The sequence below is a fragment of the Salvelinus alpinus genome, chromosome 13, assembly GCF_045679555.1.
Source record: "Salvelinus alpinus chromosome 13, SLU_Salpinus.1, whole genome shotgun sequence".
Taxonomy (NCBI): Eukaryota; Metazoa; Chordata; class Actinopteri; order Salmoniformes; family Salmonidae; genus Salvelinus; species Salvelinus alpinus.
The window spans coordinates 58,015,550-58,041,974 of NC_092098.1; the positions used below are offsets into that span (position 1 = coordinate 58,015,550).

A 26,425-nucleotide genomic window follows, 5' to 3' on the forward strand; every position below is an offset into this window, starting at 1 on the left:
ATCACGTAACTCCACATTGAGTTAGTGATATAGTAACCATCACATCTATTTGTGCATAAAAGGCGTTTCCACCTCCATTCCTCACATAATACATTTTACCAACACAAAAACATCCCACCAGGTCGAGCGAACATTTCTACAATTGTACGGAAACTTCCTGTTTCCATCACAGCTGACTTCCAAGATGGAGTAGCAGTTCAGACTTCGTCTTGTCCCGTGTATATATCTTTTTTCCCCCTTCCTTTTTCCTTCGTATATATATTTTTTTACCTCAATTTCAATATACTCTCCTGCAACCCTCCTCACCCAATGTGGTACGGATCTGATATTTTTATACTTTAGAACCGGAACCCCCATTAGAAGCTACCCAGCAAACTAGCTACTAGCTAGTAGTCAGTTAGCCACGGCTAGCGGTCATCAGCTGACCTCAGCCTGATCAACTCCTGCCAGTCTGCACAGCGCATTTCAACCCAGAGCATACCGGACTGCTCTTTCTCCATCTCCGGTTTCCTACTGCTCTGAACCTTTTCACCTGGATCATCGCAGCTAGCTAGCTGCTATCCGAGTGGCTACCCCCTGGCTAACGTCTCTGTCCCGAAGCAAGCACCAGTGAGCCTGGAACTAGCCTCATGCTAGGCCCAGCCCCCAGCTAGCTTAAGAGGTCTATCAGCCACTCCTTGGGCTACAATACATATTTTGTCAATTGGCCTGGACCCCTTTTACTGCCGACTCTGAGCCCCGCCGATTCCATCACGACTGGACTACCGACATAATCCGCCCGAGGGGTTTCAACAGGCTCCTCCGTCGCTACGTCCCCTGAAGGCCCATCCGCTAGCCTGCTAGCCTCGGCCCGCTAGCTGTCTAGAGCATATCGGACTGCTAGCTGAAGAGGACCATCAGCCAATTTCTTGGGCTACAATACCTATTTTGCCAATTGGCCTGGACCCTTTTACTGTCTACACGGAGCCCTGCCGATCCAACACAACTGGTCTGCCGACGTAACCGTCCGAGGGGGCTACAACAGACTTCTTCTGTCGCAACGTCCCCCCTCTCCAGCTCGCCTCCCACTGGTCCCTATGATCACTCGGCTACGCATGCCTCTCCCTAATGTCAATACGTCTTGTCCATTGCTGTTTTTGTTAGTGATTGTCATATTTCACTGTAGAGACTCCAGCCCTGCTCAATATGCCTTAGCTAGCTCTTTTGTTTCACCTCCAAACACATGCATTGACTTCACCTGGTCTAAACGATGTCTCTACAGATAACATCTCTCTCATCGTCACTCAATGCCTAGGTTCACCTCCACTGTATTCACATCCTACCATACCCTCGTCTGTACATTATGCCTTGAACTTATTCTTCCACGCCCAAAAACCTGTCCCTTTTACTCTGTTCCGAACGCACAAGACGACCAGTTCTTATATCCTTTAGCCGTACCCTTATCCTACTCCTCCTCTGTTCCTCTGGTGATGTAGAGGTTAATCCAGGCCCTGCAGTGCCTAGCTCCACTCCTATTCCCCAGGCGCTCTCATTTGTTGATTTCTGTAACCATAAAAGCCTTGATTTCATGCATGTTAACATCAGAAGCCTCCTCCCTAAGATTGTTTTACTCACTGCTTTAGCACACTCTGCCAACCCGGATGTCCTAGCCGTGTCTGAATCCTGGCTTAGAAAGGCCACCAAAAACCTGAAATTTCCATCCCTAACTATATCATTTTCCGACAAGATAGAACTGCCAAAGGGGGCGGAGTTGCAATCTACTGCAGAGATAGCCTGCAGAGTTCTGTCTTACTATCCAGGTCTGTGCCCAAACAATTTGAGCTACTACTTCTAAAAATCCACTTTTCCAGAAACAAGTCTCTCACCATTGCGGCTTGTTATAGACCATCATCTGCCCCCAGCTGTGCCCTGAACACCATATGTGAATTGATTGCCCCCCATCTATCTTCAGAGCTCTGACTGTTAGGTGACCTAAACTGGGACATGCTTAACACCCCGGCCGTCCTACAATCTAAGCTACATGCCCTCAATCTCACACAAATTATTAATGAACCTACCAGGTACAACCCCAAATCTGTAATCACGGGCACCCTCATAGATATCATCCTGACCAACCTGCCCTCTAAATACACCACTGCAGAATCTCAGAGATCACTGCCTCATTGCCTGCGTCCGTAATGGGTCTGCGGTCAAACAACCACCCCTCATCACTGTCAAACGCTCCCTAAAACACTTTAGCGAGCAGGCCTTTCTAATCGACCTGGCCCGGGTATCCTGGAAGGATATTGACCTCATTCCGTCAGTAGAGGATACCAGATTGCTCTTTAAAAGTGCTTTCCTCACCATCTTAAATAAGCATGCCACATTCAAAAAATGTAGAACCAGGAACAGATATAGCCCTTTGTTCACTCCAGACCTGACTGCTCTTGACCAGCACAAAAACATCCTGTGGCGTACTGCATTAGCATCGAATAGCCCCCGCGATATACAACTTTTCAAGGAAGTTAGGAACCAATATACACAGGCAGTCAGGGGAGCTAAGGCTAGCTTTTGCAAACAGAAATTTGCATCCTGTAGCATAAACTCCAAAAAGTTATGAGACACTGTAAAGTCCATGGAGAATAAGAGCACCTCCTCCCAGCTGCCCACTGCACTGAGGCTAGGAAACACTGTCACCACCGATAAATCCATGATAATTGAGAATTTCAATAAGGATTTTTCTACGGCTGGCCATGCTTTCCATCTGGCTACCCCTATTCCGGTCAACAGCTCTGCACCCCCCACAGCAACTTGCCCAAACCTCCCCCATTTCTACTTCACACAAAATCCAGATATCTGATGTTCTGAAAGAGTTGGACCCCTACTGAAAAATCAGCTGGACTAGACAATCTGGAACCTCTCTTTCTAAAATGATCAGACGAAATTGTTGCAACCCCTATTACTAGACTGTTCAACCTCTCTTTCGTATCGTCTGAGATCTCTAAAGATTAGAAAGCTTCCGCGTTCATCCCCCTCTTCAAAGGGGGAGACACTCTAGACCCACACTGTTACAGACCTAGATTTATCCTACCCTGCCTATCTAAGGTCTTCGAAAGCCAAGTTAACAAACAGATCACCGACCATTTCGAATCCCACCGTACCTTCTCCACTATGCAATCTGGTTTCCGAGCTGGTCATGGGTGCAGCTCAGCCACGCTCAAGGTACTAAACGATATCATAACCGCCATCGATAAAAGACAATATTGTGCTGCCGTCTTCATCGACCTGGCCAAGGCTTTCGACTCTGTCAATCATCACATTTTTATCGGCAGACTCAACAGCCTTGGTTTCTCAAATGACTGCCTCGCCTGGTTCACCAACTACTTCTCAGACAGAGTTCAGTGTGTCAAATTGGAGGGCCTGTTGTCTGGACCTCTGGCAGTCTCTATGGGGGTGCCACAGGGTTCAATTCTCGGGCCGACTCTTTTCTCTGTATATATCAATGATGTCGCTCTTGCTGCTGGTGATTCTCTGATCCACCTCTATGCAGACGATACCATTCTGTATACTTCTGGCCCTTCTTTGGACACTGTGTGAACAAACCTGCTGACGAGATCCAATGCCATACAACTCTCCTTCCGTGGCCTACAACTGCTCTTAAGGTGTCTGGTTAGACTGTAAACTCTCCTACCAGACTCACATTAAGCATCTCCAATCCAAAATTAAATCTAGAATCGGCTTCCTATTTCGCAACAAAGCATCCTTCACTCATGCTGCCAAACATACCCTCGTAAAACTGACCATCCTACCGATCCTTGACTTCGGCGATGTCATTTACAAAATAGCCTCCAACACTCTACTCAGCAAACTGGATGTAGTCTATCACAGTGCCATCCGCTTTGTCACCAAAGCCCCATATACTACCCACCACTGCGACCTGCATGCTCTCGTTGGCTGGCCCTCACTTCATACTCGTCGCCAAACCCACTGGCCCCAGGCCATCTATAAGTCTCTGCTAGGTAAAGCTCCGCCTTATCTCAGCTCACTGGTCACCATAGCAGCACCCACCCGTAGCACGTGCTCCAGCAGGTATATTTCACTGGTCACCCCCAAAGCCTATTCCTAATTTGGCCGTCTTTCCTTCCAGTTCTCTGCTGCCAATGACTGGAACGAATTGTAAAAATCACTGAAGCTGGAGACTTCTATCTCCCTCACTAACTTTAAGCATCAGCTGTCAGAGCAGCTTACCGATCATTGCACCTGTACACAGCCCATCTGTAAATAGCACACCCAACTACCTCATCCCCATATTGTTATTTATTTTTGGCTCCTTTGCACCCCAGTATCTCTACTTGCACATTCATCACGCCAGTGTTTAATTGCTAAATTGTAATTACTTCGCCACTATGGCCTATTTATTGCCTTACCTCCCTAATCTTACCTCATTTGCACACACTGTATATAGATTTTATTACCTATTGCGTTAATGACTGTACGTCTGTTTATGTGTAACTGTGTTGTTGTTGTTTGTGTCGCACTGCTTTGCTTCATCTTGGCCAGGTCGCAGTTGTAAATGAGAACTTGTTCTCAATTGGCCTACCTGGTTAAATAATTGTGAAATAAGAAATACAAAAATAAAAACACCTGTCATAATTAGATTTATTTTTTAAATATAAGGTATGACTTTACTTACATAAAAACTGTGGATGGAAACATGGTTAGTCCTTGTATCCATAGCTCTGTCCATGAATTTGAGAGTGGTTACATTTCTACAGCCCCATCCCTCAGCTGTTTACCAAATCAGACGGGGAATGTTGCTTTGTTATTGTTTGAACTACAGATTGCCGCTTTAATAGACTATAGCCAAGTTTAGGCATACTGGTTGATTCCCTTGTAATAATTAACTCAAACAGCAGCAGGTGTGGCGGAAGAGAGAAGGCCAAGATGGTGGCTTGAAAATAAGTTTTTTTACCGAGCAGCGCACTAAACGGGTTTCCAGTCAATCCTATTATTGGTTTTATTAAGAACTTCCCTGTGAATGAGATCATTTATTTCGGAACGTAACAAAAAGAGTAAGGAAGAAGCTAGCCGTTCTATTGCTAATCAACAAGAGAGGAACGTGCTTATAGACACCTGCCATAACTATGCTCGCCCTATGGATAATCTCACACTTTCAAGGGCTGTTGGAGATTACGAGTTCCCCTCTTTACCGCTTACTCCATGCAAACCTCCACTCTACAAAAAAAACGATATGGACTGACATCGTGGCTACCCTCTCCTTACTCATCAACTTCAGGTCTGACGCCATTGAGAAAATGGTAAGCGCAAACACCACGGTAATCGAATGCTTAAAAAAGACTTGAGTTTGCATGTGGTGAAATGAAGGAAGTGAAAATGAGAGTGGCTAAAGTTGAAAAGAGTGTCCGAGGTGGAGAATGAGGATGTGTGACGCAAGGCTATCCGCATCTGCCAAGAAGTTATGCCTGCAGAGAAGAACAAAGTTGGTGACACCATCGACTTTCTTCTTGCCGAGGCGATGCACAAACAGCAAAACGATTCAAGACCAAGTGGTATCGTCATCCTCTTCACTGCCAGATTCTACAGAGATGCTGTCTGGAAAGCTGCTAGGAAGAACGCCTTTCTTCAGAGCCATGGTCTGCGTTTCGCCGAGCATCTCAGCCCGGAGGACATAGAAAGAAGGAACAAGTTGTGGCCAACGATCGAGATCGCACGAAATGAGGGAAAGGCTGCTTACTTCGTCGGAGGACGAGGCTTCATCAACGGTTCAGAAATCCAAATTCCTCCCTAAAATCTCACCAGAAGGAACAGATTGAAGGTTTCAGCCATGGTATTCTCATTGTCGTTGTATTGACTACCTAACACGCCTCGGGCGACTATTCTTCAGACTACTCAGGTACCTCAATCATCTTAGTTTGTTCTTATATGATCTTAGTTTGTTCTTATATGACCAGACCAGGAGAAAGACTATTTTGTTTACAAATTCACGAAGAAGACAGCGTTTTATTTATGTATTTTGTATGCATACAGTAACTAAGATCACTTTTCATATGCACTTTATATATATATTTAGTTTGAATTTGTATTGATCAGAATTATTATTACACTAAAGAGAGTTTATATTCTCTCTTACTGCAGAGAACACTTGGTTTGATCTTGAACATAATTGTCTGTTGAGTTGAATTTCAAGAGCCGGATAAAAACTTTTTATAGTTTAAGTTGACTTAAATGGTGCAGATATCGGTTCCTTATAGCTTACGTTCACTGCTCCTACATTTTTGACTCATCCTACAGCTAATACTTTGGATATTACCTTTGTTGTTTTGTTTAATTCTATAGTTTCTCTTAATGAAAGATGGTGTTGTTTAGTCTTTGTCTGTAGTTTCTCTTAATGCTAGGGGGTTACGAAACAATGTGAAGCGCAAGGCCTTATATTATTTGCAAAACAACTTCGAACAGATTATATATATATATATATATATTTTTTTTAAGAGTCCCACTCCATTTCTGCTGATGCCAACTTCTGGAAGTCACAGTGAGGCAACAATATTTGGCTTTCCCATGGCTCTGAACGCTCCGCTAGGGTCATTACAATGAAACATACCTTTGGTGGTAATATTCTACACTCGGACTGGATAACATATACCATTTTAGGTCAGTTAGGATCACCACTTTATTTTAAGAATGTGAAATGTCAGAATAAATAAAAAATAAAAAACCTTGACTTTGTTGTCCTTAAGCCATTTTGCCACAACTTTGGAAGTATGCTTGGGGTCATTGTCCATTTAGAATACCCATTTGCGACTAAGGATTTTTTTCTGTAAGGCTATTATAACTCTCTATACGAATGGTAACAGCTCTATCAAACCTAAACATGGCCCCTCACCTAGATTTGAGTTGAAGAGAGGAATTAGGCAAGGTTGTCCTATCTCACCGTATCTATTTTTATTAATCCCCCAACTTCTTACAAATTCTATAAATAATAGTCCTGTAAAAGACATTTCCATAGCCGGTAAAGAAATTATTATAAGCCAGCTGGCTGACAATACTACACGTTTTTTGAAAGACGCTAGTCAGCTTGCCATATCGAAATCATGGCTGTCAAAGATTGTGTGACACCCTCACATTATGGTATTCCAGTGAAAGAAGAACTTACATATTTAGGCAGAACCATTACAAAGGATCAGAAGTCTAGAGGCTTACTAAATGTTAACCCTCTTATAAAAAAAAACCCAGAAGAAGCTAAATCAATGGCTACAGAGGGACTTATCTTTAAAAGGTAGAGTCCTAATAACCAAGGCTGAAGGTATCGCTAGACTAACATACGGTGCTCTATCTTTATATCTTGACAGTAAAATAAGCAAGGAGATTGACCAGATGCTTTTCAACTTTCTGTGGAGAAACCGTACCCATTACATTAGGAAAACTGTTATAATGAACACTTATGAGAATGGTGGGCTGAATTTTCTGGACTTTACTACCTTAAATAATACTTTTAAGATCAATTGGATAAAACAATTCCTAAGCAGACACACTTCTATGTGGAACTGTATTCCTCATCATGTCTTCTCTACAACTTCATGTTGTTTTTCAATAATAATATTGACAAATCTCCAGTGAAACTGTTTTTCATTGGCAGGTTTTCTTGTCATGGTCCTTAATTTATAAGCATCATTTTTCTCCACACAGATATTATATATGGAATAATCGTGACATATAGTATAAAAATACCTCCTTGTTTTTAGAATATTGGTTCCGAAATAATGTCCTATTGGTGAGCCAACTGGTAAATGCAGAGGGTCTTTTACTTCATTATAAGGAATTCTTATCATTTTACAAGGTCCCTGTAACACCTAAAGATATTGCAATTGTTTTAGATGCCATTCCCTCAGGTGTTGCTTTATTATTCAGGAACGTGTCAAGACCTGACCCTCAGAACATACTTACGATTACCTCTGTTGACTCATCAGCAGGAAAGATCTGTTTCTCTTTTGTACAGCTGTAGGAGCCTTGTTTCAGCAGGATGTTGTATCTATACCTTATGTCATTCCTTATTGGAACGGTTTTATTGATAATATCTGTTGGGGAAAAGTTTGGATGTTGCTACACACATACCTACTTGTTAACAAAATTAAGGAAGTTTCTTTTAAAATTATTCATAAATATTATCCTGCCAACCACTATATGAAAAAGGAAAAAAAACATATATTCAAATTGTACCTTTTGTAATGACCACCCAGAAACAGTGCTGCATCTTTTTCTGCATTGTATTAACGTAAGGAATCTGTGGCAAGACATCAGTAGATTTATGATACATTTATAAAGATTTTACAATATTATGGAAAGATGTGCCGCTTGGATTCTTTCCTTATGATAGAAAATAAGTTGAAACAATTTTATGTATTTGATTTCATTATTCTTTTGCCCAAATTTCATTTCACAAATGTAAATTTACAAACGAAACACCACCTTTTATTACCTTGCAAAAAGAAATGGAACTATATTTTATGACAATTAAATACTCCACTAACAGAAAAGCTGTTAAAATTATAAATGTGTGTTTGAGGTCCTTGTGCAATGTGATATTTTACCACCTAGCCCAAATGTCCTTTGTATACACACACACATCCACACTGTCCTTTGTATATTCTTATATATATATATATATATATATATATATATATATATATATATATATATATACACACATACATACATACCACACACACTTGTGTTCCACATGTACTTTCTGTATTGATTTGTAAATAAAAAATAATAAAAACTGAAATAAATAACACTTCCTGATTTTGAATAGGAGGAAATGAATTAGTCCTAAACAAGGACACGTGCACAGCGAAAATGTTCAACTTATCATTTATTTACAGTGTTAGCTCCGTTGGTTTAAGTTCCCAACACGCACACGGTCATGTATATGTTTTGAAATGGCAGCTAGTTACAGTGAGTTAACGTTAACTACGTAACTCAAACGGCTAGGCTCAAAATGGCAGAGGATATGGCGCAAATCATATTTATTTTAAACAGTAGTATGGCCATATTGCGTTATGCAACGATTTTATTTACGTGAAGAACTTCCTGAGCTGCTGGAATTAGACCTTTTAAATGTGGTGCTTTTTAAACATTTTATTGTCTGAGATGGTGACACATTTAATAAAACGAATGTTGCTCGTTAGATGGTGTTGTCTGTAAATGGCGTCAAATGTTGTCATCCATAGCGGACACCTGAACGTGTAGCTAGTAAACATTACAACACGACAGAGGTCAGAAAGAGAACCCTTGTGTCGTGTGCCTAACGTTAACTGAATACGGTAAGATACAACCGTAAAGGCCCTGTTCTACCAGGCTACATCCAGTGACTCACCCTTAGAGACGTCTGCTCTGCCGAGTCTGGTCTGTAAAATCCCCTACTGTATGTCTGCTGTTGGCAATACAGGGGCGTTTTCATTACTCCAATTGTGTGGCAAAACGTTCAGGATACGAAACTGGGATGGACCTTCCTGAATTTGTCCAATAGAAACTCTCGTTTTGCTCTGTTCCTGTCTGTGTCGCGTTTACGTTTCCGTAACTAATAGACCGCAGCTGCCACTTCCGTTCGGGTAGATCTGATGACGCCTTTACGTAGAAACTCAAGATAGTTTACACATTCCACTGTCTTTTCTTATCTATGATGAAAGAATCATCAATGTGACAAGGTATTCCATGTCAATGTCATAGGCCATTTCATACCAACATTAAAAAAGGGATAATCAACTCGGGGCTCTATGGAAAATAAATCAACACCGTGGAAAGTCAGTCCGCTAGTGCGTCATGTAAACACACCTTCCACGTCGTTCATTATTTTCCATAGAGCCCCTCGTTGATTAGCCCTTACATACCATGGCTATAAATTCACACATGTGCCACTAGAAATGGGTTCAACATCCATTGAAGTAGCTAGCAAGTTGGCTAGATGGCTACAGTAGGAGCCGTGGTAACCAAACAGACTCACTAGATGGCTACAGTAGGAGCCGTGGTAACCAAACAGACTCGCTAGATGGCTACAGTAGGAGCCGTGGTAACCAAACAGACTCGCTAGATGGCTACAGTAGGAGCCGTGGTAACCAAACAGACTCGCTAGATGGCTACAGTAGGAGCCGTGGTAACCAAACAGACTCGCTAGATGGCTACAGTAGGAGCCGTGGTAACCAAACAGACTCGCTAGATGGCTACAGTAGGAGCCGTGGTAACCAAACAACAAGACTCGCTAGTTTAGCTACAGTAGGAGCCGTGGTAACCAAACAGACTCGCTAGATGGCTACAGTAGGAGCCGTGGTAACCAAACAGACTCGCTAGATGGCTACAGTAGGAGCCGTGGTAACCAAACAACAAGACTCGCTAGTTTAGCTAAAGTAGGAGCCGTGGTAACCAAACAGACTCGCTAGATGGCTACAGTAGAAGCCGTGGTAACCAAACAACAAGACTCGCTAGTTTAGCTACAGTAGGAGCCGTGGTAACCAAACAGACTCGCTAGATGGCTACAGTAGAAGTCGTGGTAACCAAACAGACTCGCTAGATGGCTACAGTAGGAGCCGTGGTAACCAAACACAAGACTCGCTAGTTTAGCTACAGTAGGAGCCGTGGTAACCAAACAGACTCGCTAGATGGCTACAGTAGAAGCCGTGGTAACCAAACAACAAGACTCGCTAGTTTAGCTACAGTAGGAGCCGTAGTAACCAAACAGACTCGCTAGATGGCTACAGTAGGAGCCGTGGTAACCAAACAGACTCGCTAGATGGCTACAGTAGGAGCCGTGGTAACCAAACAACAAGACTCGCTAGTTTAGCTACAGTAGGAGCCGTGGTAACCAAACAGACTCGCTAGATGGCTACAGTAGGAGCCGTGGTAACCAAACAGACTCGCTAGATGGCTACAGTAGGAGCCGTGGTAACCAAACAACAAGACTCGCTAGTTTAGCTACAGTAGGAGCCGTGGTAACCAAACAGACTCGCTAGATGGCTACAGTAGGAGCCGTGGTAACCAAACAGACTCGCTAGATGGCTACAGTAGGAAGCCGTGGTAACCAAACAGACTCGCTAGTTTAGCTACAGTAGGAGCCTTGGTAACCAAACAGACTCGCTAGATGGCTACAGTAGGAGCCGTGGTAACCAAACAGACTCGCTAGATGGCTACAGTAGGAGCCGTGGTAACCAAACAGACTCGCTAGATGGCTACAGTAGGAGCCGTGGTAACCAAACAGACTCGCTAGATGGCTACAGTAGAAGCCGTGGTAACCAAACAGACTCGCTAGATGGCTACAGTAGGAGCCGTGGTAACCAAACAGACTCGCTAGATGGCTACAGTAGGAGCCGTGGTAACCAAACAGACTCGTTAGATGGCTACAGTAGGAGCCGTGGTAACCAAACAGACTCGCTAGATGGCTACAGTAGGAGCCGTGGTAACCAAACAGACTCGCTAGATGGCTACAGTAGGAGCCGTGGTAACCAAACAGACTCGCTAGATGGCTACAGTAGGAGCCTTGGTAACCAAACAGACTCGCTAGATGGCTACAGTAGGAGCCGTGGTAACCAAACAGACTCGCTAGATGGCTACAGTAGGAGCCGTGGTAACCAAACAGACTCGCTAGATGGCTACAGTAGGAGCCGTGGTAACCAAACAGACTCGCTAGTTTAGCTAACCAAACCATCATTCCTAGCTTGCTATTATGAAAATCGAATGTAACAATGCCAATAATGTTTTCAATTCGACTTTAGCTTTCAAAAGCAGCTCAAACATAGAACATGAACTATAGAGTGCTCGCAGTTAACATACGACGGCTCCTGTCTGCCATGTTGAGTTGCTACCCCAAACTGCGTGATAACGGTGCCTAAAACGAGTTGATTCTTCACCACTCTCATTTCCTGTGTGCTCTAACAAGGCAAGAAAGACAACGGGGAAAACATGTTTACAGATTCCCCGCAATCATGAAACACCATTGGTGACAGTGACACCAATGAGATAAGACTCAAGAACTGTCAGAAAAGCGAAGAAACCTTTTTGCCTGTCAAGAACTGAACCCAGACAGCTATCAGTACAGGGTCTGCTTCGATCATTTCATCACTGGTGAATCAAGTCTGATCGATTTCTAGTTTAGTTCAGCTGTTATGCTAACCAGGTGTTAACAACACTAAATTAGCTAGATAGTTTATAGTCTAGTCGAGTGAGTTTCGAGTTTTGGGGTAGACATTTTTTGTCACCATAAAAATGCACTTTTATAACAAATGATTGCATGCCTCTATCATCGCATTTGCAGACTAATGTAAACCTAGCTACTATTCCTCATGTGATGAGTAGAATGGATATTTTAGGCTATTTAAAAACGCGTAGTGGCATAGGTTTATAGGCTATATCAGAGACGTTTCTTTCCTTTGCACAGGAAAAATGTGGCGTTTGATAAACATTTGATGCAATTCTACAACACGTTATAAGCGTTATATGACGAGACATTAGCAGAATATTTTTAATACGAGGGTAGCCTAAACTTACTCTACTAACAACATATCAGAAAAAACACCTTGTCTTGAATGCAACTATGTAATCTAGAATATTACCTTAATTTGACAAAAACTGGATTCCTTCTAGCCATGACCATGAAGAAGGGAGACGCAAATGGTACAGTGTGACGTCCATACAGCCTGCAGAACAATCTTGTCCCAAAGACTCCAGTGGGTATTATATATCATATGATAATCCAATGATCATTTGTTGAGCACTTTATTCATAAGAGGGAAAATGTATGGACATTACAGAATAGGACAAAGGCATCAATGGGATAGGACAACCTGCTGTGTTGACTATTGATTGTTCCAGCCCAACAATACATTTAATCTTTATATGACACTAAAACACCCGAATGAATTTAACCAAACAATTAAGAGCCCTGATGGTATAGGTGACCTAAATAACAGCTGGTGTGCTTTTCATTTGTTTATGTACTACTGTAGGTTCACCAGCTGACCTCTATCAAGACACCCATGTCGACCGGATTCCCACTGTGTAGAGGAGCTGCAGCAGCATCACATTCTACTTTTACTACTTAGTCCTTTTCCAGATATGACAGGAGACTCCCTCAGTTAGACTAGATGGTTGTTATATGCTGTGGATATGACAGGAGACATCCCTCAGTTGGGGGTACTGGAGGACTGGAGTTGGGCTGTTGGGGATACTGGAGGACTGGAGTTGGGCTGTTGGGGATACTGGAGGACTGGAGTTGGGCTGTTGGGGGTACTGGAGGACCAGAGTTGGGCTGTTGGGGGTCTGGAGGACTGGAGTTGGGCTGTTGGGGGTACTGGAGGACTGGAGTTGGGCTGTTGGGGGTACTGGAGGACTGGAGTTGGGCTGTTGGGGGTACTGGAGGACTGGAGTTGGGCTGTTGGGGGTACTGGAGGACTGGAGTTGGGCTGTTGGGGGTACTGGAGGACCAGAGTTGGGCTGTTGGGGGTACTGGAGGACTGGAGTTGGGCTGTTGGGGGTACTGGAGGACTGGAGTTGGGCTGTTGGGGAAACTGGAGGACTGGAGTTGGGCTGTTGGGGGTACTGGAGGACTGGAGTTGGGCTGTTGGGGGTACTGGAGGACTGGAGTTGGGCTGTTGGGAGGACTGGAGGACTGGAGTTGGGCTGTTGGGGGTACTGGAGGACTGGAGTTGGGCTGTTGGGGAAACTGGAGGACTGGAGTTGGGCTGTTGGGGATACTGGAGGACTGGAGTTGGGCTGTTGGGGATACTGGAGGACTGGAGTTGGGCCGTTGGGGGTACTGGAGGACTGGAGTTGGGCTGTTGGGGAAACTGGAGGACTGGAGTTGGGCTGTTGGGGATACTGGAGGACTGGAGTTGGGCTGTTGGGGGTACTGGAGGACTGGAGTTGGGCTGTTGGGGGTACTGGAGGACTGGAGTTGGGCTGTTGGGGGACTGGAGGACTGGAGTTGGGCTGTTGGGGGACTGGAGGACTGGAGTTGGACTGTTGGGGAAACTGGACGACTGGAGTTGGGCTGTTGGGGGTACTGGAGGACTGGAGTTGGGCTGTTGGGGGTACTGGAGGACTGGAGTTGGGCTCTTGGGGGTACTGGAGGACTGGAGTTGGGCTGTTGGGGGTACTGGAGGACTGGAGTTGGGCTGTTGGGGGTACTGGAGGACTGGAGTTGGGCTGTTGGGGTACTGGAGGACTGGAGTTGGGCTGTTGGGGGTACTGGAGGACTGGAGTTGGGCTGTTGGGGGTACTGGAGGACTGGAGTTGGGCTGTTGGGGATACTGGAGGACTGGAGTTGGGCTGTTGGGGATACTGGAGGACTGGAGTTGGGCTGTTGGGGGTACTGGAGGACGGAACCACTGCTGTAGGTCGATGGCTGCATTGGCGTTGCATGCCATTAACAGCTGCAAAATGGGTTCACATGGCTGATATCCTGAAAAGAATTATGACAATCAAATAAAACTAATTGGAGAGCTTATGCCTGAACAAAAAGGTCATGTTCATTTAAGAATACAACACAAAAATTGTGATTAATCAACAGACACGAGTTAATCTTGAAAAATAGTTTAGTTAACAATTAAAACAAGTTTAATTAAACACTTAACTTCAAAGAATCAACACAATTTCATATAATTTCAAAGTATACAAATAAGCTAACTTGTGTAAAGGTTAGACAGTTTATTAACAAGTAGACTATTATTACTAAAGCATCATTTCAGGAGAAGAAAAACAAGCCAATACCAGAGGTGGTCAACCTCGCTCCGCTGCTCATTGATCTACTGGGAAGCAGACTTCTGTTCCAGCCCAGCAATAGCACCTTGATTAGGTTTGTTAGTGCTGGTCTGGAACACAAGCCTGCACACCCAGCAGGGTTGACCTGCTCCAGTTGTAATAGCAATAAAATAAACTTCCCTTTTTCAGGACCCTGTCTTTTAAAGATAATTCGTAAATATCCATATAACTTCACAGATCTTCATTGTAAAGGGTTTAAACACTGTTTCCCATGCTTGTTCAATGAACCATAAACAATTCATGAACATGCACCTGTGGAACGGTCGTTAAGACACTAACAGCTTACAGGCGGTAGGCAATTAAGGTCACAGTTATGAAAACGTGGGACACTAAAGTCAGCCTTTCTACTGACTGAAAAACACCAAAAGAAAGATGCCCAGGGTCCCTGCTCATCTGCGTGAACGTGCCGTAGGCATGCTGCAAGGAGGCATGAGGACTGCAGATGTGGCCAGGGCAATAAATTGCAATGTCCGTACTGTGAGACGCCTAAGACAGCGCTACAGGGAGACCGGACGGACAGCTGATCGTCCTCGCAGTTGCAGACCACGTGTAACAACACCTGCACAGGATCGGTATATCCGAACATCACACCTGCGGGACAGGTACAGGATGGCAACAACAACTGGCCGGTTACACCAGGAACGCACAATCCCTCCAGCAGTGCTCGGACTGTCCACAATAGACAGCGAGGCTGGACTGACGGCTTGTAGGCCTGTTGTAAGGCAGGTCCTCACCAGACAGAGAGGCTGGACTGAGGGCTTGTAGGCCTGTTGTAAGGCAGGTCCTCACCAGACAGAGAGGCTGGACTGAGGGCTTGTAGGCCTGTTGTAAGGCAGGTCCTCACCAGACAGAGAGGCTGGACTGAGGGCTTGTAGGCCTGTTGTAAGGCAGGTCCTCACCAGACAGAGAGGCTGGACTGAGGGCTTGTAGGCCTGTTGTAAGGCAGGTCCTCACCAGACAGAGAGGCTGGACTGAGGGCTTGTAGGCCTGTTGTAAGGCAGGTCCTCACCAGACAGAGAGGCTGGACTGAGGGCTTGTAGGCCTGTTGTAAGGCAGGTCCTCACCAGACAGAGAGGCTGGACTGAGGGCTTGTAGGCCTGTTGTAAGGCAGGTCCTCACCAGACAGAGAGGCTGGACTGAGGGCTTGTAGGCCTGTTGTAAGGCAGGTCCTCACCAGACAGAGAGGCTGGACTGAGGGCTTGTAGGCCTGTTGTAAGGCAGGTCCTCACCAGACAGAGAGGCTGGACTGAGGGCTTGTAGGCCTGTTGTAGGCAGGTCCTCACCAGACATCACCGGCAACAACGTCACCTATGGGCACAAACCCACCGTCGCTGGACCAGACAGGACTGGCAAAAAGTGCTCTTCACTGACGAGTCGCGGTTGTGTGTCTCACCAGGGGTGATGGTCAGATTCGCGTTTATCGTTGAAGTACTCTGGAGCGGGATCGATTTGGAGGGTCCGTCATGGTCTGGGGTGGTGTGTCACAGCATCATCGGACTGAGTTTGTTGTCATTGCAGGCAATCTCAACGCTGTGTGTTACAGGGAAGACATCCTCCTCCCTCATGTGGTATCCTTCCTGCAGGCTCATCCTGACATGACCCTCCAGCATGACATTGCCACCAGCCATACTGCTCGTTCTGTGCGTCATTTCCTGCAAGACAGGAATGTCAGTGTTCTGCCATGGCCAGCGGAGAGCCTGTATCTCAATCCCATTGAGCACGTCTGGGACCTGTTGGATCGGAGGGTGAGGGCTAGGGCCATTCCCCCCAGAAATGTCCGGGAACTTGCAGGTTTCTTGGTGGAAAAGTGGGGTAACGTCTCACAGCAAAATCTGGCAAATCTGGTGCAGTCCATGAGGAGGAGATGCACGGCAATACTCAATGCAGCTGGTGGCCACACCAGATACTGACTGTTACTTTTGATTTTGACCCCCCCTTTGTTCAGGGACACATTATTCCATTTCTGTTAGTCACATGTCTGTGGAACTTGTTCCGTTTATGTCTCAGTTGTGTAAATATTTGTATGAACATAACAAGATTCAACATGTTAAGTTTGCTGAAAATAAACGGAGTTGACAGTGAGAGGACGTTTCTTTTTTTGCTGAGTTTATAATCCATGGTATACAAGGATGTACCCTTTTTCTCTTGGGACCTCTTCAACTGCAGACAGGGTTTGACAGCTCTCTGTATCTGAGGACAGAAAACATCACAAAGAGACAGGCTGCATTATACTCAAGTTAAACAGCCCTGAATATTATGTTGCTATATCTCTGTGTTCACTTTTTCTCACTAGGGAACTGGAGAATATTTTCATAATTTCCTCCCACAAAGGTACCTGCCCTATTCAGTGTAGCCCTTCTGTGACAGCTGGAACTGCTAGCTAATCCTTTCACCATCTTCCATGGCTGTTAGCTAGCTACCTAGCTACAAATGTATTTGGAGTTACAATGATAAATACACCAAGATAGCTAGCTATGATAGCAAGCTGGTGATATTGAATTCACTTAGCTAGCTATACAGTATGTAAAGTTAGCCAACTAGCGAACATTGCTTTAGCAGCTCATTTGAGTTAGCCTGCACACTAAGTTTCTGTAGCAAGCTTGTTTTTGATAATTTTCTAAATATATTTACTTACTTGGATAGGTTCTCCAACTGCCTTTTTCTGGGTCCTTAGAAAAACGAAATAATGGGCAATCTTCCCGAAGTTACTGGTGGTAGCAAAACACAGACTGACTTTGATTTTCCAACATAGTGCCTGGTTCGGTGGCTAGGTGATTTGTGATTTGTGGCAAAACTGCAAGCCCTCTATAGCCATTAATATATTTACTTCCTTGCTGTCCCCAGTCCACCTGGCCTTGCTGCTGTCCCAGTTTCAACTGTTCTGCCTGCGGTTATGGAACCCCTACCTGTCCCAGACCTGCTGTTTTCAACTCTTAATTATCGGCTATGAAAAGCCAACTGACATTTATTCCTGATTATTATTTGACCATGCTTGTCATTTATGAACATTTTGAACATCTTGGCCATGTTCTGTTATAATCTCCACCCAGCACAGCCAGAAGAGGACTGGCCACCCCTCATAGCCTGGTTCCTCTCTAGGTTTCTTCCTAGGTTTTGGCCTTTCTAGGGAGTTTTTCCTAGCCACCGTGCTTCTACACCTGCATTGCTTGCTGTTTGGGGTTTTAGGCGGGGTTTCTGTACAGCACTTCGAGATATTAGCTGATGTACGAAGGGCTATATAAAATAAACTTGATTGATTGATTGATTAAACTCTACTGTGCAAATATACTGTGCATTATAAGGAAATAATGCACACTCTAGAATGCCCTTCAAGCCAATCAGAAACAAGTATTCAACAATGACATTGTATAACATCATATTTAAGTGATAATGCCCGAGAAGCCGGTGTTGAGGATATCGTGACAATATATCCTCCAAACAGTGGAGCAGGTTGAGAGCTTCCTTGGTGTCCACATCACCAAACTATCATGGTCCAAACACACCAAGACAGTCGTGAAGAGGACACGACAACGCCTATTCCCCTCAGGAGACTGAAAAGATTTGGCATGGGTCCTCAGATCCTCAAAAAGTTCTACAGCTGCACCATCAAGAGCATCCTGACTGGTTGCATCACCGCCTGGTATGGCAACTGCTTGGCCTCCGACCACAAGGCGCTACAGAGGGTAGTGCGAACTGCCCAGTACATCACTGGGGCAAAGTTTCCTGCCACCCAGGACCTCTATACCAGGCAGTGTCAGAGGAAGGCTCAAAAAAATTCCAAGGACTGCATGGCATGCAATACCGGAGTGCCAGATCTAGGTCAAAAAGGCTTCTTAACAGCTTCTAAGCCCAAGCCGGCCGCGACCGGGAGGTCCGTGGGGCGACGCACAATTGGCCTAGCGTCGTCCGGGTTAGGGAGGGTTTGGCCGGTAGGGATATCCTTGTCTCATCTCGCTCCAGCGACTCCTGTGGCGGGCCGGGCGCAGTGCGCGCTAGCCAAGGGGGCCAGGTACACGGTGTTTCCTCCGACACATTGGTGCGGCTGGCTTCCGGGTTGGAGGCGCGCTGTGTTAAGAAGCAGTGCGGCTTGGTTGGGTTGTGCTTCGGAGGACGCATGGCTTTCGACCTTCGTCTCTCCCGAGCCCGTACGGGAGTTGTAGCGATGAGACAAGATAGTAATTACTAGCGATTGGATACCACGAAAATTGGGGAGAAAATGGGATTGAGCTGCAGTGAACCATTCATTATGGCGCCTTGTAGATCGAGTCATTGAGCTGCAGTGAACCATTACTTATGGAGCCTTGTAGATTGAGTCATTGAGCTGCAGTGAACCATTCGTTATAGCGCCTTGTAGATTGAGTCATTGAGCTGCAGTGAACCATTCATTGGGATGTACTGCTGTCTGATCTGGCTGTTGTTCACCCAATAAAAATACACACAAAACAACAACAACTTGAAGGGTTACCAGAGTGTATGATGATAAAAGCATGAATATCAACAAGAACAGATTGTCAAAGTTTATTCTTAGCTTGGTTTAAAAATGATTACACAAATATAAAGATAAACTGCATTTGAAAACACATGCATATATAAACATGATCAAAATACTAAATAATAGTTCTGAGCATCAGTTATTATTGAGTTGTTCTAAAGTGATACACAGATAGACAGGCTACAGGCAGACAGGCTACAGGCAGACAGACAGGCTACAGGCAGACAGGCAAACTACAGGCAGGCAGACAGGCTACAGGCAGACAGACAAACTACAGGCAGACAGACTACAGGCGGACTACAGGCTGACAGACAGAACCTACAGGCAGACAGACAACAGACAAACAGACTACAGGCAGAGAGACAGAACAACAGACAGGAAATAGGGTTCCATACACCTAGTACCAATACTATAGTATAAAACACATAGCATCAATACTGTAGTATAAAACACATAGCATCATGCATAATAGAAATATAATATTAGAGGTTTGCTTTAATTTACATGGTGTGTGTGTGTTCTGTAGGGTTGTGTGTTAAGGAAGTGTTTACACAGGCAGCCCATTTCTGATATATATTTTTTCACTAATTGGTCTTTTGACCAATCAGATCATCTCTGAAAAAGATCTGTGATAACATCAGATGTGATTGGTCAAAATACCAATTAGTGGGAAAAGTATCAGAACTGGGCTGCCTGTGTAAACGCAGCCCAGCTGTCCCAGACTGATGTAACATTCTGTCCCATTATTACAGCGACATACAGGGCCTTCAGAAAGTATTCATCCTCTTGACTTCCTCCACATGTTGTTGTGTTACAGCCTCAATTCAACATGGATACAAATGTAATGTTTTGTCACTGGTCTACACACAATATCCCATAACATCAAAGTGGAATTATGTTTTTAGCATTTTTTTACAAATTAATACAGAATAAAAATCTGAAATGTCAAGAAGTATTCAACCCTTTTGTTATGGCAAGCCTACATATGTTCAGTATTAAACATGTTCTTAAAGCCTACATATGTTCAGTATTAAACATGTTCTTAAAGCCTACATATGTTCAGTATTAAACATGTTCTTAAAGCCTACATATGTTCAGTATTAAAAATGCTCTTAAAGTCTACATATGTTCAGTATTAAAAATGCTCTTAAAGCCTACATATGTTCAGTATTAAAAATGCTCTTAAAGCCTACATATGTTCAGTATTAAAAATGCTCTTAAAGCCTACATATGTTCAGTATTAAAAATGCTCTTAAAGCCTACATATGTTCAGTATTAAAAATGCTCTTAAAGCCTACATATGTTCAGTATTAAACATGCTCTTAACAAGTCACAAAATAAGTTGCATGGACTCACACTGTGTACAATAATAGTGTTTAACATGATTTGTAAATGACTAGCCGATCCTCTGTACCACACACATAGTTATTTGTAAGGTCCCTCAGTCGAGCAGTGAATTTCAAACACAGATTCAACCACAAAGACCAGGGAGGTTTTCCAAAGCCTCGCAAAGAAGGGCACCTATTGGTAGATGGGTCAAAATTAAAAATTAAAAACAGACATTGAATATCCCTTTGAGCATGGTGAAGTTATTAATTACACTTTGGATGTGGTATCAATACATCCAGTCACTACAAAGATACAGGTGTCATTCTGAACTCAGTTGCCGGAGGGAGCAAAGCACTCAGGGATTTCACCATGAGGCTAATGGTGACTTTAAAACAGTTACAGAGTTTAATGGCGGTGATAGGAGAAAACTGAGGATGGATCAACAACATTGCAGTTACTCCACAATATTTCCATAAATGACAGAGTGAAAAGAAGGAAGCCTGTACAGAATAAAAATGTTCCAAACATGCATCCTGTTTGCAACAAGGCACTAAAGCAAAACTGCAAAAAATGTGTCAAAGAAATTCACTTTATGTCCTGAATACAAAGTGTTTTGTTTGGGGTAAATCCAACACTTAATATGTTCAAGCATGGTGGTGGCTGCATCATGTTATGGCTATGCTTGTCATCGGCAAGGACTAGGGAGTTTTTTTTAAGGTAAATGAAACAGAATAGAGCTAAGGCAAAGTTCTAGAGGAAAACTTGGTTCAATCTGCTTTCCAACAAACACTGGGAGACAAATTCACCCTTCAGAAAGACAATTACCTAAAACACAAGGCCAAATCTACACTGTAGTTGCTTACCAAGATGAATGTTCCTGAGTGGCCGAGTTACAGTTTTGACTTAAATCGGCTTGAAAATCTATGGCAAGACTTGAAAATGGTTGTCTAGCAATGATCAACAACCAACTTGACAGAGCTTAAAGCATTTTTTAAGAATAATGAGCAAATATTGTACAATCCAGGTGTGCACAACTGTTGTTCAAATGAATGCTTTCAACTGAAATGTGTCTTCCGCATTTAACCCAACCCCTCTGAATCAGAGAGGTGTGGAGGGGGGGGGGGGGGGGGGGGCCTTAATCGACATCCACGGCGCCCGGAGAACAGTGGGTTAACTGCCTTGCTCAGAATGACAGAGTTTTACCTTGTCAGCTCGGGGATTCGATCCAGCAACCTTTCGATTACTGGCACAACGCTCTAACCACTAGGCTACCTGCCGCCCCAGTTAACCCACTCTTAGTTAGCCAGAAAGATTCCCAGCTGTAATCGCTGATTATAATATGAATACTTACAGTTGATGTCGGAAGCTTACATACACATTACCCAAATACATTTAAACTCAGTTTTTCACAATTCCTGACATTTAATCCAAGTAAAAATTCCCTGTCTTAGGTCAGTTAGGATCACCACTTTATTTTAAGAATGTGAAATGTCAGAATAATAGTAGAGAGAATGATTTATTTCAGCTTTTATTTCTTCCATCACATTCCCAGTGGGTCAGAAGTTTACATACACTCAATTAGTATTCGGTAGCGTTGCCTTTAAATTGTTTAACTTGGGTCAAACTTTTCAGGTAGCCTTCCACAAGCTTCCCACAATAAGAATTTTGTCCCATTCCTCCTGACAGAGCTGGTGTAACTGAGTCAGGTTTGTAGGCCTCCTTGCTCACACACGCTTTTTCAGTTCTGCCCACACATTTTCTATAGGATTGAGGTCAGGGCTTTGTGATAGCCACTCCAATACCTTGACTTTGTTGTCCTTAAGCCATTTTGCCACAACTTTGGAAGTATTATGCTTGGGATCATTGTCCATTTGGAAGACCCATTTGTGACTAAGCTTTAACTTCCTGACTGATGACTTGAGATGTTGCTTCAATATATCCACATAATTTTGCTTCCTCATGATGCCATCTATTTTGTGAAGTGCACCAGTCCCTCCTGCAGCAAAGCACCCCCACAACATGATGCTGCCACCCCCGTGCTTCACGGTTGGGATGGTGTTCTTCGGCTTGCAAGCCTCCCCCTTTTCCTCCAAACATAACAATGGTCATTATGGCCAAACAGCTCTATTTTTGTTTCATCAGACCAGAGGACATTTCTCCAAAAAGTACTATCTTTGTCCCCATGTGCAGTTGCAAACCGTATTCTGGCTTTTTTTATGGCGGTTTTGGAGCAGTGGCTTCTTCCATGCTGAGCGGCCTTTCAGGTTATGTCGATATAGGACTCGTTTTACTGTGGATATAGATACTTTTGTACCTGTTTCCTCCAGCATCTTCACAAGGTCCTTTGCTGTTGTTCTGGGATTGATTTGCACTTTTTACACCAAAGTACGTTCATCTCTAGGAGACAGAACACGTCTCCTTCCTGAGCGGTATGACGGCTGCGTGGTCCCATGGTGTTTATACTTGCGTACTATTGTTTGTACAGATGAATGTGGTACCTTCAGGCGTTTGGAAATTGCTCCCAAGGATGAACCAGACTTGTGGAGGTCTACAATTTTTTTCCTGAGGTCTTGGCTGATTTTTTTAGATTTTCCCATGATGTCAAGCAAAGAGGCACTGAGTTTGAAGGTAGGCCATGAAATACATCCACAGGTACACCTCCAATTGACTCAAATGATGTCAATTAGCCTATCAGAAGCTTCTAAAGCCATGGCATCATTTTCTGGAATTTTCCAAGCTGTTTAAAGGGACAGTCAACTTAGTGTATGTAAACTTCTGACCCACTGGAATTGTGATACAGTGAATTATTATTGAAATATTCTGTCTGTAAACAATTGTTGGAAAAATTACTTGTGTCATGCACAAAGTATATGTCCTAACCGACTTGCCAAAACTATAGTTTATTAACGGGAAATTTGTGGAGTGGTTGAAAAACGAGTTTTAATGACTCCAACCTAAGTGTATGTAAACTTCCAACTTCAAATGTACCTAATGTCAAAACCTTCCACTTTGACATTACTGAGTATGTTGTGTAGATCGTTGACAATTAAATGCATTTTAATCCCACTTGGCAACACAACAAAATGTGGAATAAGTCAAGTTGTGTGAATACTTTATGAAGGCTCTGTATGTATGTTATAACTGGTCAATTCTATTACAACTGCTGATGTGGAGGACTATTCTGTTAATCTTTCATGCCTCACAATATAGCAGCCTGCAAGTTAAACAACACATGGAGAAATTGTACCACTTATAAAGAAGATTGTTTGTTGATATATGTAGGCATAACTAACAAAGATACATGCTTATGGGAAGGGAAAGGCAGGTGTGAGGTATACAGGGATGAAAGGCAGGTGTGAGGTATACAGGGATGAAAGGCAGGTGTGAGGTATACAGGGATGAAAGGCAGGTGTGAGGTATACAGGGATGAAAGGCAGGTGTGAGATATACAGGGATGAAAGGCAGGTGTGAGGTATACAGGGATGAAAGGCAGGTGTGAGGTATACAGGGATGAAAGGCAACTGAAGATTCTCTCTCCTGTGAAAGGGAAGGAGGGAGGGAGAAAGGAGGGAGAGGAGAGGGGGAAGGAGAGAGGGGAGGAGAGAGGAGAGGAGAGAGGAAGAGAACACTAGCCACAGTGTCCTTAGTACCACATCATGTATCTCTCTATCTCCTGTCGTCAAGGGCCACAGTGTCTCCTCAGTACCACATCATGTATCTCTATATCTCCAGTCGTCAAGGGCCACAGTGTCTACTGGGTTACATCCTGGGAAACCAGCCAATCAGTGGCCAGGTTCAAGGGAGACAGGTAACACCCAGGAGAGGAAGTGGAGGGGCGGAGTCTGAGTCTCGTTCCCTGTTGTGTAGAGTCTATAACCCATCAAGTCAGTTCATTATGTACTACTGTTGTGTATATAGTCTGTGACACTGTCTGTGTCTATAGTGTGTGTGTCTATATTGTGTGTGTGTGTGTCATAGTGTGTGTCTATAGAGTGTGTGTCTATAGTGTGTGTGTGTGTGTGTGTGTGTGTATGTATTGTGTATGTGTGTATCTATAGTGTGTGTGTATGTAGTGTGTATCTGTGTGTCTATAGTGTGTGTGTATCTATAGTGTGTATGTAGTGTCTATGTGTGTATCTATAGTGTGTGTGTATGTAGTGTGTGTGTGTGTGTGTATCTATAGTGTGTGTGTATGTAGTGTGTATGTAGTGTGTATGTAGTGTGTATGTGTGTATCTATAATGTGTGTCTATAACCAGAGAACAGTATCCATGTCACTCAGGAGGTCTGAGCTCAGGGCTTCCTGGATGCTGGGCATTAGCTCCTCCCCATCGGTAGCCATGCACACCCCTGGGCCCGCCTCCAGGAATGCCATTGGCTGGCCTGCTGCAGAGTCACCTATCACAGCACATAATACAGTCATTAGGATGTTGCTAGAGCTCCAAGATGTAAACCCAGAGATTGAGTTCATTTACACAGAGTACAACAAATTAACAACACCTTCCTAATAGTGAGTTGCAGCCCCCTTTTGCCCTCAGAACAGCCTCAATTCGTCAGGGCATGGACTCTACAAGGTGTCGAAAGCGTTCCACAGGGATGCTGGCCCATGTTGACTCCAATGCTTCCCACAGTTGTGTCAAGTTGGCAGAATGTCCTTTGGGTGGTGGACCATTCTGGATACACACAGGAAACTGTGGAGTGTGGAAAACCCAGCCTGACACCTACTGCCATACCCTGTTCAAAGGCACCTACTGCCATACCCTGTTCAAAGGCACCTACTGCCATACCCTGTTCAAAGGCACCTACTGCCATACCCTGTTCAAAGGCACCTACTGCCATACCCTGTTCAAAGGCACCTACTGCCATACCCTGTTCAAAGGCTCCTACTACCATACCCCGTTCAAAGGCACCTACTGCCATACCCTGTTCAAAGGCACCTACTGCCATACCCTGTTCAAAGACACCTACTACCATACCCCGTTCAAAGGCACCTACTACCATACCCTGTTCAAAGGCACCTACTGCCATACCCTGTTCAAAGGCACCTACTGCCATACCCTGTTCAAAGGCACCTACTACCATACCCTGTTCAAAGGCACATACTACCATACCCTGTTCAAAGGCACATACTACCATACCCTGTTCAAAGGCACCTACTACCATACCCTGTTCAAAGGCACTTAAATATTCTGCCTTGCCCATTCACCCTCTGAATGGTACACATACACAATCCATGTCTCAATTGTCTCAAGGCTTAAAAATCCTCCTTTAACCTGTCTCCTCCCCTTCATCTACACTGATTGAAGTGGATTTAACAAGTGACATCAATAAGGGATCAAAGATTTCACCTGGATTCACCTGGTCAGTCTGTCATGGAAAGAGCAGGTGTTCCTAATGTTTTGTACACTCAGTGAATATTAATGTGACTATGGTAACCTGTCAGTGTATATTAATGTGACTATGGTAACCTGTCAGTATATATTAATGTGACTATGGTAACCTGTCAGTATATATTAATGTGACTATGGTAACCTGTCAGTATATATTAATGTGACTATGGTAACCTGTCAGTATATATTAATGTGACTATGGTAACCTGTCAGTATATATGAATGTGACTATGGTAACCTGTCAGTATATATTAATGTGACTATGGTAACCTGTCAGTATATATTAATGTGACTATGGTAACCTGTCAGTATATATTAATGTGACTATGGTAACCTGTCAGTGTATATTAATGTGACTATGGTAACCTGTCAGTATATATTAATGTGACTATGGTAACCTGTCAGTG

The 26,425-nt window shown here is 43.9% G+C and overlaps 3 protein-coding genes across 5 annotated transcripts in view; 1 reads left to right on the forward strand and 2 right to left on the reverse strand.

The window, feature by feature from the left end:
- The window catches only part of LOC139537976 (putative inhibitor of apoptosis), a 72,330-nt gene extending 59,634 nt beyond the window's left edge, over positions 1–12,696 (reverse strand). For 2 of the 3 annotated variants that reach the window (XM_071339907.1, XM_071339905.1), the window contains exon 1: positions 9,377–9,573. The gene's annotated coding sequence lies outside the window, so the exon portion shown is untranslated. Of the gene's footprint in view, positions 1–9,376; positions 9,574–12,602 lie in introns of those variants that run through there. The other variant, XM_071339906.1, reaches the window with a different exon arrangement.
- LOC139537977 (uncharacterized PE-PGRS family protein PE_PGRS46-like) lies at positions 12,633–16,884 on the forward strand. Its single transcript, XM_071339908.1, has 3 exons — positions 12,633–12,716; positions 12,996–15,534; positions 16,084–16,884. The coding sequence occupies exon 2, from the start codon at positions 13,134–13,136 to the stop codon at positions 14,382–14,384; it is 1,251 nt and encodes a 416-aa protein (XP_071196009.1). The 5' UTR covers positions 12,633–12,716; positions 12,996–13,133; the 3' UTR covers positions 14,385–15,534; positions 16,084–16,884.
- Positions 16,885–19,312: 2,428 nt separating this feature from the next.
- The window catches only part of LOC139537978 (transcriptional coactivator YAP1-like), a 42,293-nt gene continuing 35,180 nt past the window's right edge, over positions 19,313–26,425 (reverse strand). Inside the window, exon 8 of the mRNA XM_071339909.1 lies at positions 19,313–25,026. Within this exon, the coding sequence (XP_071196010.1) occupies positions 24,878–25,026 (149 nt within the window). The 3' untranslated portion in view covers positions 19,313–24,877. The remainder of the gene's footprint in view (positions 25,027–26,425) is intronic.